Source organism: Eublepharis macularius, chromosome 10, assembly GCF_028583425.1.
Source record: "Eublepharis macularius isolate TG4126 chromosome 10, MPM_Emac_v1.0, whole genome shotgun sequence".
NCBI classification, from domain to species: Eukaryota; Metazoa; Chordata; class Lepidosauria; order Squamata; family Eublepharidae; genus Eublepharis; species Eublepharis macularius.
In genome coordinates, this window is record NC_072799.1 from 38621388 (window position 1) to 38638329 (window position 16942).

At 41.7% G+C, this 16942-nt stretch overlaps 1 protein-coding gene across 4 annotated transcripts in view; it reads right to left on the minus strand.

The window, feature by feature from the left end:
• PRDM5 (PR/SET domain 5) overlaps positions 1-16942 on the minus strand; it is a 130804-nt gene that overhangs the window by 17004 nt on the left and 96858 nt on the right. For all 4 annotated transcript variants that reach the window (XM_054990171.1, XM_054990170.1, XM_054990169.1 and 1 more), the window contains one exon: positions 9418-9503. In XM_054990171.1, coding sequence (XP_054846146.1) covers positions 9418-9503 — 86 coding nt within the window. The remainder of the gene's footprint in view (positions 1-9417; positions 9504-16942) is intronic.

The following is a 16942-nucleotide window of genomic DNA, read 5'->3' on the forward strand; positions in this document are numbered from 1 at the left end:
TAAAAACATGCCAGTGGGCAATAAGCATAATAAAAACTATCCATAAATCAGAAGCAGAAGTCCCAATGAAAAGTCTAGGTAAAAAGGTATTTTTTGGCCTGGCATCTCCTCATCTAGTATTTACAAGAAGTAGAAATTTGTTTTCCATGTATATAAAGAATTTCATATGGGAGCTACTTTTCAACATGTGCATTTGTATGATTTTACAAATTTTTTAGATCTCTCTGAGTATGTACACAGGTTTCCAAACAGGCTTCTCTTAAAAAGATTATGCCACAAAACAAACTGTTAATAATAATAGCAACCCTCCTTGTTTCTATTACAAGTAGAGATGGGCACAAACAGCAATACAAACAAAAAAAAGTCACGAACAGCCCAATCTGCAGTTCGAGAACAAGCTGTTCGTGAGGCCCCATTCTAAACAAACAGGTGGTCATTGCAAGCCTCGTTCGTTGCTGTTCGTCAAGCCAGACAGTCTGGCACCTGCAATCAATTCCCTTGGCAACTTAGGCAGGGATTGTCTGAACTCTGTCTGAACTCCTGCTGTTGCCCTGGAAACCCTAATCTAAGCCCAATTTAGCTTGATAGGCAGGTCTTCTTTTCAAGTGTGGAGCTCTAAATTTATTACAAGGGAGCAAAGACCAGGGGGGAGGGGGGCTCCCAGCTCTGATTCTGCAGACAGTGGAGAGACAGCTGCTGTTGGCATTTGATAGAGAGAGTGCATTGGAGCTTGAATTTTCTTTGTGTGTGGTGGGATAGGGATCTACCCCTTCAGGTTCCAGGGCAGCTGCAAGGCTCTGGGGCCAAGCTATTATTTATTATTGGTACCTTTCCTGCTGCCTGCTCAGGTAAGGTTTCTGGGAGTGGTGCGGTAGGGATCTACCCCTTCAAGTTCCAGGGCTGCTGCCAGGCTCTGGGGCCATTATTTATTATTGGTACCTTTCCTCGTGCCTACTCAAGTCAGGTTTCTGGAAGTGGTGTAGTAGGGATCTTACCAAACTTGGATGATGGCTGGAGGAGAGCCTGCCGGCCCCCACAAACATCTAACCACAAACATGTTCGTGAACAGATCATGCTTGTAAGTGTTCGTGAGTCCCTGTTCATGGATGGCAACGAACAACGAACATCATGTTCTGGGTTTTTTTTCTGTTCGTGCCCATCTCTAATTACAAGTAGCTGACGCTTCAATTAGAGAATGTAGGAAAAGATGCTTGTTGGCTTACTTGGCATACAATACATTGATACAAAACATAAAGATAAAGAATACAGCAACAATTTAGGAAGAAAATTAATGCCAGTACAAAGAACAACGGGGACACTGAAGACATTAAAAGAAAGATTAAATGATTTCAAAGTGTGTGTGTGGGGGAGCTAACTAACAACAGAGAAGGTCATCCGGAAGATAATAAAAAGCTGGATTTTGCAGACATGGAAAGGCTGCTAGGACTGTAAATTCCAAATGCTTATGGAGCATCTTTCAGATTATGGAAGCAATGATTTCTACTTGCTAAAGTACAAGAACTACATGTGTTGGCATTTATTGATGACAGAAACATAAAAATGGGTTAGGAATATGGAGAGCTGTCCCTGTCACTAAGAGGCTTCGTATATATAAAATATGTCAATCATAAATCAAAGCATCTATCATAAAGGAAGCTTTATGACCTTCTTCTTTTTGGAAGCCAACACTCTGAAAATCAAATGCATACCTTGGCCATATATTACAGCTACAAAACCCTGTCTTTCTACTTCTTTCCTTATGTTTTCTTCTTGTGCTGCAATTTTTCTGTCTGAGCAGGTACTCCAAGGGTTTCTGAATTGCATTTTTGAACCCATGCTTCCGTATACCACCATGTCCTTTGGCTTAATTGCTTCATGTTATTATTCAACATTCTTGTTTAAAAAATGATAATGAACTGATGCACACAAACCTTGTTGGTGCATATTTTTAACTGAGCAGTTCCGCAGAAGCTAGTGTATGCTGCAAATGCATAACCTTGGCTATCACTATTTTCAGCATTTAGCCTATTATATTACATGTTTATATTGTAGTGAATTTTGAAAACTACAAGTGTCCTCATGGTGCTCAAGTGGTTAACTTGGTACCACAAAAATTGCAACCTATTATAATATCATCATATACATGAGCTTTAGTCTTTAAAAAGTGAGCAATCCTGTGATAAATGTTAGAAATTATGCTGGTGCTTTCTACAAAAGGAAAGGTTAGAACTAGGTTCTTTTCCCCACAGAGTTTCTTGTAAATAATCATGGCCTTTTGCATCTAGCTTGGGGAATTAAACTCCCTTTGCTGCCAATGTATACAACAGAGCAATAATATCGGCATTCAAACATGATATGGATGATCTATCCACAACAGCATAGTTAACAGCAAGCTATCACACAGTTAGGCATGCCACCAATGAAAAAGAAATAAGAATCCAACAGAGTCCTACAAACTCCTCTCTTTGGTCTGGAAAACCCCTGCTGACTTAATCAGATGAGCCAGAGTGGGTAAGTTCCTTCCTTTTTGGATTGCAATTTAAAGAAAGACCTTGTTTGTGTAGCAGCTGTAGTAACAGATGACTGAGTGTGTGAATTCTGAAGTCTCGGTGCATTTTTTGCCCTTAACTGGGGAAAAAAATTGAAATGTAACTTTTATTGCTAGCAATATAATGATAGAAACCTTGATCTGAAAACCGCTTTGCCTGTCAGAAATCTTGGTGAACTCAGGCACACCATGAGATTACAACTAGAGATTGTTTTTAAAACCACAGGAAACAAACAAAGAGGGAACTGCTTGTTAGGTTATTTTCAGCTTTACAGAAGACTCTAAAATATATTTTTCTCGAATTTTGTAATACAAGTTTATTCCATTGTTGGTTGTATTATAAATTATATTGTTCTTATTGTGCTGCATTTAATTGTGCAAATCTGCTTTGAGTCTCAGTAAGAAAGGTGGACAAATAACTAACTAGCAAAATTTTTATGAACAGTGAACTACGGGAAGATGCTAAATAAACTTGGAATCTGGTGCAACTCAAAATAGTGGAAATGAAGGATTCAGAGAGGTGGAGCTGGGCAGATTTTTGCTCTCTTCTCAGCCTGCAAAACTAATTTAAAAATAAATCCCTTTGTACTGGAAAATATAATAATTAGTCTTCTTCAGTGGAAGAGCAAAATGGGTGAATTAAAGGCCACGTAGAATCACAAAAGTACTAAAAGCAATGGCAATCCAATGCACAGTAAAGCACTCCTGCACTCCACTGATTTCAAGGGGATGTAAGCATACTCTGCTCTGGATTGTGTTCAATGTCTTTAAGGTGACACATAATAGAAGATGTTGTCTTGTCTTGCCACTGGGGAAATATAAATGGAATTATTTTTAAAAGCTCAGTATTCAATTAGCTAGTCATTTATTTTTCCATGATATTCCAAAGACTATTTTTTTAACCTAGTATCACTTGTTTGGCAAAAACAAGAATGCTGTTAATACATGGTTTTTCTCTGACAAACCAAGCACTCACTATAATGACTAAAACAAAAAATTAAATAAAATGTCATTTCCCACTGAGGATAGTTTCAGAACACCAATTATTTTCAACAGGCCCGAATTTTATGTATGGGGCAGCTATACCTATGGGACAATCATGCATAGGCCTGTATGAACCTGCCAATTTCCTGTAACATTTTGAACACATTTTAAATCCTGCTCTCTGTTCTTTTTCCTGTTCTGATAGCTTGCATTTAATGAATGAATTGCATTTCCAAAGCCACCACCATTATTTCAGTAAAACTATCTGCCCTTATTGTCTACACCTACTGCAGTATGCTGGTCCATGCTCCTGTCTACTCTTAAAATACTGCAACCACCTACTTTTTATTCTCCTTTCTGGACCATCTATCCTTCTAAATGGCAACATTTTTCAAACTGTGTGCCTAGAAACATTGAGATTACTTAATTTGATGGTCAGTGTTGGTGGAAAACTGCTGAACACCCTCACCGATCTATTTGATTAGAAAATAGAAAATCTACCCTGCACTGCATAAGTATACAGACAGCACAGTTGATTTGAGTGGGCAGCATCAAGGTCCAGTAGTTCACCTGGTGGCCTGAGAAAGCTGGGATTGTAGCTGAGAATGCATCTCAGGATTCTGTGCAACTTAGAAATCTGCAACAGATGTGTAAGAGTTTGCCACTAGACAAACCTGGAGGCATAAAATCAGTGCAGAATGGCTCTATTGTGGTCATTTTTCTTTCATTGTTATGATAATGTATGTCATCTCTCTTTCAAATAACATTTTCAAACCTACCTCAATAATCTTCTCTTTTTTATTTATAGCTTTATAGATCTTAGACTTAAATCTCATTCAGTTAGTAGTAATTCACTGTCTTGTTTAAATTATGAAACTCCTAAGGAAAACAAAAACATTTTATTTCTGTGTGGATTCTGCTTTTAGTTGTAAAACATAGCAGTAAAGGTTAAAGATAGCATCCATAACTGAAGATCAATGTCAAAATGTCAGAGGTTGTCAGATTCTGTTACTGTGTGAGTTGGAAATTATCACATTTTTAACTAATGCAGTTCTGTGGCACAGCACATGCTTTGTACGTCAAAGATTCCAGCTTGAGGGCCAAGCTACAAGTGATGAATGACACTTGAACGGCAAGTGGATTGTGTGGAAGGCAAGTGAACAGGGAGAAATACACTTGCCGTTCAAGTGTCATTCGTCACTTGTAGCTTGGCCCTCAGTCCCTGGCATTTTGCTTTACAGAGATTCTTAGGGTAAAAGCTCCTCCCGAGCAAATCATTGGATCACTAATCATCTGAATGAATATAATCAGGAGCTGCTTGAGGCTTTTTTATCCCTAGGTTTTTTGAGAGATCTTCTCCTTGTGCTGCACTCTCTTAGAATGGTCTGCCTAGCAACAGTAAAATTGCAGACTTTTTCTGTGGTAGGGTTAGGGTTATTTGGAACAGTCATTTGGAACCACTTACAGAAGAGGTTGGAGAGGGTGAGTTCACTTTCTGTATTCAGGAAGGCATTTAAACAGTTTTATTTCAGAAAGTATTGGGAATAGTATGATTGATTATAATAGTTAACACCTACTGTTGCTGATGACTCACTTTTTATCTTGGCGCAGGTGCATTGAGGGGTCTGTGAGTGTGCATGCACCAGGATAAGTAGTCCACTGCTGGCAGTTGCAGCTGCTGTGGGGCCTAGACAAGGCAGCACCAGGACTCCCTGCTACCTGCTCCAGGCTTCTGAGGGGCCGCAGAGATGGCGTGGCCTGATGAGTGGCCTTGCCACCACAGTGACAGCAGGAAGGCCCCATCACACTGCACTGCGGAGGTGGCAAGAAGGCCCTGAGCAATGCCACAACCCAGCATGGTGTGCCGTGCCAGCAGTGAGAGGGCTGCAGCAGGGGGAGGGCTCCTCGCCACCTCCGTAATCTTGAGAGGGCTGCATGGGTGTAGCCCTCCCAAGGCCCTGCTGCTATATTCCGTTGGCCAGTGGGTGCACCTGTGCTAGACTAAAATGAGAGTTGTCTGCATGGATTGGTGCAATGGGCCTCCCTGCAGACTGCGCCAGGCCTCTGAGGGGCCATGGAGGTGATGGACAAGTGTGGCACAACATGACACGGGGGTCCTCCAAAGGCTTCTGCTTCTGCCACTGCTTCCTCTAGCTCCAGAGCTGCTGCCGCCACTGACTAGATGCTGCGAGCGACGATAGTGGTGTGGGTCACTGGGAAAGTTTGGCAGGACGAAATAAAGCTGTAGAGGAGATTGGAACACCTGGTGGACAGTGGGGACCGGCAAGAGATGGGCAGGACATGGGCTTATGGCAATGAGCAAGCTGGGCAGGAGACAAAGCAAATGGGAATGGAGAAGGAGGGGAATCTGCAGAAGAGAGATCAGAGGAGGAGGGAAGGGATGGGGGGCTTATGCACACCGCACACATCCACATAGAGCCCTTCATCCAAACCCAGGCCCACCCGCATGTGCACTCACACCCATCCACCAGACACATACACATAGACACAAGCAGGCATAGAGAGGCGTGGAACAGTGTCTCCGCTGCCATGCAAAGCGGATTCAGGGACTCAGCTGCAGGGCCAGATCGACGGGGGGGCGGGGGGGTAGTCTGCCCCCGGCGCCACCAAAGAGGGGGCGCCAGGCGCAGCTGCCAGCCCCAGGAGAGCTCCTCATCTTGGCACTTCCACTTCTCTCCATCTCCCCGCCCCCAGCAACAACCCTAGCCATTCCCCCCTCTGAATGCACAGTCAGAAAATGCACAAGGCGCAGCACATCTATTTTGTTTGGCCAGGATGTACAATGAGAAGCAAAATGCAACTGTGGTCTTTAACAGCCTGCTTTAAACTAAACGGATCAGAGACAGGAAAAGGAAGTTAAAAAGAAGAACAAAAAGAAGCTGGGCTGGCCTGGGCTCTATGTTGGGATAAAGGGCTCCTAACATGATTTGCATGTAGTTGCAATACTAATGGCACTGGGGAAGAAAATCTAGATGAGATCATTAGTCCCATCCTCAGGCCGCTGACCCTGCCAGGAGCAGCCGCTCAATGCCGTGTGGGCTAGGGCGGAGAGAAGGGAGAGGGAAAGCAGAGCGCTAGACCCAGGCCTCCTGTGGGATAAACAGGTGGCAGCAATGGCCAGGGGTACACTTCACCAGTTTTGGCTGGTGAGGCAGCTGCATATCAAGGTCTTTCGTGGGCCATCAGCATTTGCTGAAGGCCTTTTCAGAATATTACAATGTAGAAGGCTTGACAAGAAACCAAGGAAAGTCTAAGGTTATGGTATTTTCTAAATCTAATCATACATAGAAATATAATTGGCAAGTTAATGGGTAACATGTAGAGCAAGTAACTTGGTTTTGTTACTTAGAATCTATTTACAAGACAATGTGGCTTGGCGGGCCCACCTTGAGAATACTCATGGGTGCTTCAAAGGCTATAATATGTTTTTTCTATAATAAAGGTGGTCAGTTTGTCCCGACTGCTATTTCAGTTTTTAATGCAAAAGTAAGTGGTCAGCTTCTCCATGAAACTCCAGTATGGATCAAGGCCTACAGAGAGACATTGGATTCCCTTTTGTTATTATTTTTGCGGAAGATCACAGGTGTACCAAATTGTGTGGCTCATGTCTCTCTATGGACAGAATTGGGCTTGCACTCTCTTGAAGCGTGGGCTTGGGTAATGGCCTTTGGGCTCTGGTTGAAAATTTTATTTGCTACAGAAGCCAATGGTCATCTTTGGAGGGCTTGCTTCAGATGCCTCCACAGTCTGAGGCTTAGTTGGGTGGCAATCTGAGAAAGGGCCTTCTCAGTCATGGCACCAAAAGTTCCTCTCTCTCTCCACTGGGAGACTCATTTGTTTCCCTCTATTGTTGTCTTCCATCAGTGGGTAAAGACTTTTTGTTTTATCTAGCATACCCACAATAACTGTTATTGGCCCTCCTCATTGATTTTGGTGGAGTGTATTTACATGATTGTATGTTTTTTTCGAATTATTTTATACATTATTTTAAATGCTGTTTTAATGTTAAATGTTTTCATGTTCTGCCTTGGGGACCCTACTTGGGTGGAAAGGCAGCATAAAAATTTTTTTTTTAAATCATCTACCATTCGCTGCCATCAATGGCAAGCAGGTGCTAGAGCCAGCAGATACAATCTAAGTGGAGTACATTGAAGCAAGAAATCACAGGCTTCAAATAGACATCAGTTTTTAGTTTGAAAAGTCTTGATTTTGCCAAGACATTGAGAGAGAGATCTTTATGGGATGGTACTGGCAATAATATCTGTATTATATAGCTTTGATGAAAATAAACTATTTGAACATTCCATGACAGTTAAACGGCTCCTGAAAAGTGATTTTTATTCAACCATACATTGTGAAAAACTGAAGAAATGCCACAAGCAGTTCAATCTTAAGTCCAATGAATCTTCTAATTCATTGAAATCAATAGGCTTAGAAGAGTGCAACTCTGTTTAGGATTGTACTGTTATTCACTCATCAAACACTTTAACAGCAAGCTTCATTCCCTTTTGTGCTCTTATTTTTTTTAATTTGAAGTGAGTACAGCGCATGCCAGTAATGCTCCAGTACAAGGTTTTGAAATTTGGTAAGACACTACACAAAGTGCCAGTCAGACATAAACAAGCTTGGCTGTTGGACTCCAGAATTCCAGAATATAAACAACATGACAGGACTACATTTGAAGAGTTCAAGCAGACATCTGTCTCTGTTTTGTATATTTTTAATCACACTTAGCAAGACTGTGAGGATTTCCAATCATTTCTTTGTCACAAGAGATGAGGTGTGTACCATTCTATCTGACAATCAGTCATGATGCCTCAAACACATTTAAACCATCGTATCACACATGGCTTGAGTGTCTGAGGAAATCCCATAGTTTTCTGTTTCTAAAGTGAAGATATTTGGATTGAACCACAAGCATTGTTATGCAGTGAAAGGACAGCTGCACCATCTAACATAAACCATTTTGCCATGTAATTTAGTATCATACAAGTGCTAACAGAACACCAAAAGTCTGATTCTCTGGACAGCTTAGTAGTACAAATATTCCTGTGCCATCCTGAACACAGTTACACTCTCCTTAGATCACTGATGTCACAATGAGCTTAGAAGGGTGTCCATCACTGGAAAAGAGTTAGTTTGGTGTAGCGGTTAAGAGCAGTGGTAGTCTAATCTGGAGAATGGGGTTTGATTCCCCACTCCTCCACTTGAAGCCAGCTGGGTGACCTTGGGTAGTCACAGCTCTTCTAGTGGTCTCTCAGCCCTACCCACCTCACAGGGCAATTGTAGTGGGGAAAATAATAACATACTTTGTAAACTACTCTGAGTGGGTGTTGTCCTGAAGGGCAGTATATAAATTGAATGTTATTATTATTATCATTTTTAAAAGCTCCCAATTTTCTGGTCATATATCCTTCCAAAAATGCAAGAGACTGTCAGAGAACAGACCAGAATATCAATTGTGCTATTCTTTAAAGAAAAAAAATGGCTGCAAGATCTAACACAATGCCATCTTTTCTCTTTCCTCAGCCTTTACTAAATTATGAATACTGGAAGGTGTGTGAGAGAGGCAGTATGAAAACTATGTTAGGACCTCTCAGATAGACCAATTTGTTTCTCATTGACAGCAGGGCTGTAAGTATTGGCATAGTTTCTGCTCTGGTGTATTAAGGCAGCATGAAATTGGAGTGAATGTGTCTTATTGACAATATGTCCTGCTCAGATTACATTTGTAGCATGTTTTACTATTTTAGGGAAATTTTACTATTGCACTTTCCTTTCCTCACAATAAACAGAGAATTGAAAGTTTCAGGTTGCCAAACAAACAGCTCCAGTACAAGATAGGGTAACAGATCCACACTTACCCTTGTGTGTGTACGGATGTGCATTTTTAATCCATCATTCTTGCTGAAAGCTTTATCGCAGTAAGGGCACTGGTATGGACGCTCACCTAAAAGTAAGATAAGCAGTAGAGTTAAAAATGTGGCCTGATGAAGAAAAAGTTCTAGATAAGAATATCAAGAGAAAACAGAATGTGCATGTGTCAAAGGGATACATATTTTGGTGGACAGACAATAACAGAGCACTTATTTACCCCTTCCAGTTTTTCAAAGAACTGCATAGACATTACCTTAGTAATCCTTATTAGAGATGGGTATGAATTGGAAAAAAACCCGAACCATGTGGTTCGTGGTTCATCAACTTTCACGAACCTGCCCCTGGTTTGCGAACTGGTTCGTTTGGTTCATGAAAACCCCACATCCAGGTCAAAAAACAATCATTTCCGGGTCAGCAGAAGGTCACTTCCGGGTCAGCAGAAGTTCTGCTGGAACTTCCCCTGTTGCCTAGGAAACTGATTGATTGGCACCAGGCTGTCTGCAGTGACAAACCAAAAAACGAACCAAATGAACCAGCTTAAAGTTCGTGGCGGTTCGTCAGAAATGGTTTGTATTTTGGTTCATGCCCATCTCTAACCCTTATAACAGTCTTCTAAGATGATTACTTTCATACTGCAGATGAACTGAAGTTGTGAGAAACTGGCATTCCCAAAGCCACCTAGTGGGTTTATGGCTGAGATGAGATTTAAACTAGTGAACTCCCAAATTACAGCTCCTATTTTAGCCATTAACTATACAAGCCCACCATTAACTAATATCAGCATTTGCCAACTAATGTTTAGTTAATTCACATTAAAGCCCCATTTCAAGTTGCTGTTGATTGTATGTGAGATATTCACATAATAAGCACTGTGTATACAGCAGCTACTTACATGAATGCTAGGTTCATCAATGGCGATTAGCTATGGTGAGTAAAGGGAACCTAAAGGAAGCAAACCTCTACTAGTGCTAGTAAGATACATCAATGAAAGGACCTGGACTCAATGCCCTGTCTGTTGGTCCTGGCTGACACCTGTGTAAAACAGGATGCCACACTAGATGGCTCTGGCTATGAATATGAAAGGGGGCTATATGGGATGAGAAATCTGAGTTTGTAGTGAACCAGAAGGACAAACAAACAAACAACCCCCCCCCCACATCATGCAAGACTGCATCAAAAGTACCACATTCAGCTGCTTGATGTTATCCTAATGAGATATGAAAATACATACAAATATAATCCATTTTATACTCCTGGGGACAAGTAGGCTGGGTAGAGTGACTTCTTTTGTGGTTAGTTTATGGTCACTTTTGTGGATAGTCATTAATTGTTCTCAAGGTACAGTATGTTTCCCTCATCTCATAGCTGTTCATCATGAACCATCTGGGTGTCACCATCCAGTTTAATTGCTCCAATCCATTCTATTCATATGTCTCATTTAACTAAAAACAGGCCTTCTGGATTTTGTGGCCGTAGGATTCTGCTGTGCAACTTCTAGAAGTCCTTTAGAGGTCAAAGTGTATTTTGCCCACAAAGAATCAGGACTGGAAACATTGCTTAAAACAATAAAAAAAATACAACAGGCAACTTTTCTGAATGGTTGACATTAACTAGTAATTTCTATTCCCCCTTTTTAAAAGCCTCAAACAAACAGTAAAGTTCTTTGGTTAGGCCAGTCAAACAGAGCAATTCCTTAAAAGGCACCATCTTGATCCCACAACAATTAATCCATAAAACTACCACTACATAATTTGGCTAGAGTTATCTATGCTCTGAATAAATCCAGGTTGGACTACTGCATTTCAATCTATGTGAAGCTGACTCTAAAGACTATTTAGAAGCTCGAACTAATTTGAACTGCAATGGCAAAATTGCTTGCTGGAACAACCCATAGGAATCTTCAATATCCTTTAAAAGACATGAACTGGCAGCTGATATACTTTGCAGCACGATTCAAAGTGTTGGTTAATACCTAAAACCCAGTGTAGTCTGGGTCCTACCTGAAGGACTGTCTCCTTCCATACAAACTTGTTAACTCATTAAGATCATTTTCACTGGTAGCTCTCTATAGCAGAAGAAGTTGGGATGAGCACCTCAGGCAGACCTTTCTGTAGTGTAACCAAGACTTTGGGTCTTCCTTCCCACACAGAGGCTCACTCTAGCACAAAATTTAAATAGGGAAATTATTTTTATTCCCCAGAGTCTTTTTGTAATTGTCTCCAGTTTAACAGATGCCTTTCTTCCTGGTTCTATGGTCTACTGATTCACTGGTTTTGTTTGGAAGTTTTTATGTCTTTGTTTTTCAGGTAACTTCATATTATGTATTAGATAACTGCCGCTTAAAAAAATATTCTTTGCTTTATGCTTTACTGCCATTTTTCATTATCTAGCTTTAACTGCTACTTTTTAATTTTTAAAATTGTTTTGTATCACCAGTATGGTTAGTGTGTTGGACTAGAACTGAGGCGACTGGATTCAAATCCCCGCATGACATGAAACTTACTGGACAATTTTGGCTAAACAGTTTCAAGTGGGCAGCTATTTTAGTCTTTAGCAGAATAGCAAGATTTGCGTCTAGTAGCACCTTAGAAGTCGACTAGATTTCCAGGGTGTGAGCTTTCGAGAGTCAAAGCTCCCTTTGTCAGATACATGGAGAGAAAAAAGAGAGAAGTCTTTAAAATCCAGGTGGGAGGGGTATTGCAAATTAGATTGTTGGGAAGCTAGCTATAATACATGTTGTAATTAGGTTGACAGAATAAAGGTGCAAAGAGCATAAAATGAGCATCTGTAAAGTGAGAAAAATTCTATGTCCCAATTCAGCCTTGGAGGACCTTGCTACCAAGCTCTGCCAGTTTGTCCTCATCCACAACTACTTCAGATTTGGTGGTGATTTATTTCTTCAGACCAATGGCACAGCCATGGGGACCCACATGGCACCACAATATGCCAACATCTTCATCGCTGTCTTGGAGCAGTGCTTTCTCAGCTCCCACCTGCTAACATCTCTTGTGTACCTGAGATTCACTGGTGACATTTTTATCATCTGGTCACATGGGAAAGAAGCACTGGAGAAATTTCACCAGGCCTTCAGCAGCTTCCACCTTACTATCAACCTGAACCAATCCACACAGGAAATACTCTTCTTTTTTTTGACATCACTGTATAAATACATGACAGAAACTTAAGAACCGTTTTATATAGAAAATCTACTGATCATCAAACATATTTACATGCTTCCAGTCATCATCCCAAACACACCAAACAATCCATTGTCTACAGCCAAGCTCTATGCTACAACCACATCTGCTCCAATGTGTCCGACAGAGATTCTCAGCTGGGTAATCTACAACAGAGATTTCTGGACTTACAATACCCACTGGATGATGTAAGACAACAAATCAACAAAGTCTGAATGATACCAAGAGATGGCCTGCTACAAGATAAGACCAAATGGAATAACAGGAGAAGACCACTGGTGGTCACAGACAGCTCCCAGCTCAAACCAGTTCAGCACACCATTAATGATCTGCAACCGCTGCTTTACGATGATACTGCTTTCTCACAGGCATTGGAAGGCAAACCTTTTCTTGCCAACAGACAACTTCCCAATCTTAAACAACCCCTCACTCACAACAATGCATGTCCCAACATGATAATCAAACACATGTTTTAATTGAATATTGTATGTTTTGCATAGTTGGTGCAGTCATAATTATATTAAATAATGAATAAATGCAGATCATTTCAAGTCAGTAGGTATGAACTGGGCTGAAAGGGAGATATAGAATGAATGAATGAAGATATGAACTGCACATCTGTAATCATGCAAACAGCAACACTGGGCGTTTAGGTTGCTCTGATGTAAGGGGGAACAGGGCCCAGCTATTCTTTAATGCTCTTGAGGATAAAGTCATTTGCAGAAACAAACAGGGGAGGCCAAAGCCTGTAGTGTACTGGTAAAAGGCTACTGCTTTTCCTCTTCCCCCTCCCTATGCCCTGCCTTACCTCATTAAGTCTGAATGTAAGGATCTGGGCCAAGATTTTTTAACAAGGCCTGCAAGCTGTCCCAAATGCTCTGACTGACCAATTTCACATCTGTTTGAAATGTGACACTATCTGTCCTGACCTCCAGTGTCACTAATCCATGCTGTCATCCTTTGGACACTGCAGGAGATGTTAGGGCTCAAACATTTAATTAATCCAGTTGACATTTTTATGTTTTGAGGCTTTTGCATTTCAAGAGGAAAGTTTGGAAAGGTTTGGAAGTGGATGAGTGGTGACAGGCCAGTGCTGCCACCCTCCCTTCATTCTTTGTTTGTAGAGTGGAGGGTTTTTTTTAACTTTAAAGAGTTGGCTTAGGGCTGATCTGAACACTGTTAATAATGTCCTTCCTATATTAATCTTGGTGCTTATAGCTTTTGAAGAATGCGTGTTTAAGCAGCTTTCAACAGATGCCCGTGGAAGGTGACACTGTCATCTGATAGCAGCTTGGTATGCCTTATGTGACCTGCCTCAGATCATCCATCATATATTTGCACCTAATTAGTTTATTACTCTGTTCATGATTTTTTTTATAGAGTGTTCAAACTTTTACTTCCTGATCATTTATATCTGACTTTTTGACAGTAATCCCCAATATTATTAGTGGATTTAACAAAATGTTCTTCACCATGACTTAAGTATGTTGCTGCCTACTGTTTAAATAAAGAATTGCAGTCATGTAGAAATAAACACTGTCAAGGGAGAAAAGCCCATGTCTTACTTGATGTTCATTTTAGTTTGCCTGACACAGAAACCTATAGCAAGCTGTAAGTAGGCCACTGAACTGGTGCTTTCTTCTGCATTGCTGCAAAAAAGAGCAAACTGAATAATCTGCCCACTCTAAGGGCGAGATCCAATCATGACCTGAGGAAAAACTGATTTCCCCTACCATGCAGGTGCAAAAATGCTAGGCATAAAGAAATGAGACCTATCAACCATGACTTGTACAGCCACAAAGCTACTCTTGGTGCTTTAGTTGGATAGTGAACAGTGGGATGCATGAAGAGACCAGAGGCTTGACTTGTGAGGAAGGTGCCACTGCCATAAAAGTATGTTCACCTAGTGAACATGCTTGAGGTGTTCTCAACATGTATTCTTCCTACAGTTGAATAGGACTGCATTCTTAGCCTTCTATGAACCAGATAGACCAGGATCCTATGAACCATGCATGAAATTCACACAACAGACCTTTACAAGTGTCTCCTTCCTACTGAAGCCCCTGGAATCCCATTAAAAGCTGCTCCTATGAGACAGGGGATCTCTGGATATGGACTGGATGATGTATGGGTAACGGTGGCTGAAGGAAAACTGGCAGAAAGTGCCCCAACTCCTTCTATGAATAGAGCAAGAACTTGCACAAAAAGGGGCTGATTTTCCCCTTCCAGCTGCATCCCCCCATATCACTTCCCCATCCCTGAGTGTTTCTTATGTGAACTCTGCTTACAGTCCACAGAATCCAAACAACTGCTTAATATCCTTGCATGTTTACAGAGAACATGAACCAGAAATCTTTGTTGTTTCTAAGCAGTGTATGTAAGCTGCATAAGCAAAGGATTATGCTCTCAGATTATAGGTTCTATTTAATTGAAAATCAATGTTTTAATTGCTATAGCAACCAAGGCCATTTCCACATAGCCAGTCGTTCCTGCTAGACATGGGCATGGACCAGGAAAAAGCCCAGTCCATCATGTTTCATAAACCACAGACCACGGACCATTCACGGATCCACCCTGGTTTGCAGACCAGATAATCGGTCCATGGTCTGTCACTTCTGGGGGCCTTAGCACTGTCCGCTTTGCACTCAGAGATGCCAAACTTGCAGTGTGTCTTCAGCAGGCTCTCCAGCCACCCTCCAAGTTTGGCCAAGATTGCATCTCAGATATCCGAGTTACAGACCCCCAAACCGGCCACCCCCAGGAAACTTCCAGTACATTGAATAGGAGCTACAAATGCCAATTGACTTGCATTGGCTTGCAGCAATTGGCAGAGCCCTAGGCTAGCCCAACACCCCACAATCAAATAAGAATTTAAAGGAGAAAAAAAATGAGACAGAAGAGTGAGCCCTCAAGGAGCCCAATAAGCTTGCACCCAGAGCCAGACTGCAGTTCTGAGACTGGGTTGGGGCACAGCTCTAGGCTATCCCACCACCCCACAAGCAAATAAGATTTGAAAGGGAAAAAAGGAGAAACAAGAGTGAGCCTTCAGCCGAGAAAACCCGATAAGCTTGACTGCAGCTCTGAGGCTGGGTTAGGGCACAGCCCTAGGCTAGCCCACTGCCCCTCAAGCAAATAAGAATTGAAAGGGGGGGAAAGGAGAATCAAGAATGAGTCCTTGGCCAAGGAAACCCAATAAGCTTACTCCCACCCAAAGACTTGCTGTGACACAAGCCCCAAGCCTCTCTCTGGGGCAATCCCAATTGCAACAAGCAGTATCCCTGGCTAGTAACCAGCTGGAAAGTGAAACTGCTGCTCCACGCTGAGTCTTATATACTAAATGCTCACATAGAGAATAACGGGAGCTCTCTGGTTGGCAGCATATCAAGGTTTTAAGGGTAAGATTGGTGTGTTTCAAGGGCAGCAGAAGGTCTGGAGGTGGCTCCTACTTTGCTTGGGGAATTGATTGCTTGGTCCCAGGATGTCTGGTTTCACGGACCAATGAACCGGCCAAAGTTCATCGCATCCATGAAAAAAGGTAAATCTCACAACCTGCCAGCTTGCAAATGCCAAACTGGCCCCATCCATGTAAAATTTTGGTCCATTTTTCAGTCCATGTCCACCTCTAGTTCCTGCCCTTTTACTGATTTAAGTGTGTGTGTTTGCTGAGTCACTCCAAAAACTCATCCACACACACTCCCCACAAGGGCTTACCTTGCACTGTGAGATCACAGGACAGCCTCCAAACAGTTCCTATCAAAAGCGGTTTTAGAGGGGAGGTCAGGCAGTTTTTGTCATCTTAATCTGAAATCGCCCGTCGTCCTTTCAATTTTTTTTTAAATCTTGGCACATGTGTGTTTGCATCCAGCTCGTTTCGCAAGGAGGCTTCAGGGAGGAACTGGGATTTTTCAGAGTGCTTTAACAGTTCAGATGCCAAAGAATGCTAAAGAACCACACTGTCAACACTCTTCAAAAGAAAACACCAGTGGAAATGCATTCCCTGAAAAACCTTTTAAAAAACGGTAACAAAACAGCATGCAAATGTTTTGTAAACACAGACATGAGGAAGCCTGGGGAAAAGCTGCCAGAGTTCCAGGGGTGTACCGTGCCTATAAGGACGTGTAGAAACAGCCCAAGTTTGTTCAGGATAAGAATGAATATCAAAATGAGATATTTGATTTAAATCAGTCTATCTTTTTCTTGGTGGTTGAAATCTTTTATGACTCTGCAATCCTATGCAGAGTTGCTCTAGTGGTTTCAGTGGACGTAGACTGGAGTCACAATGCCTAGAATTACACTATTAATTGACTTACTTCCA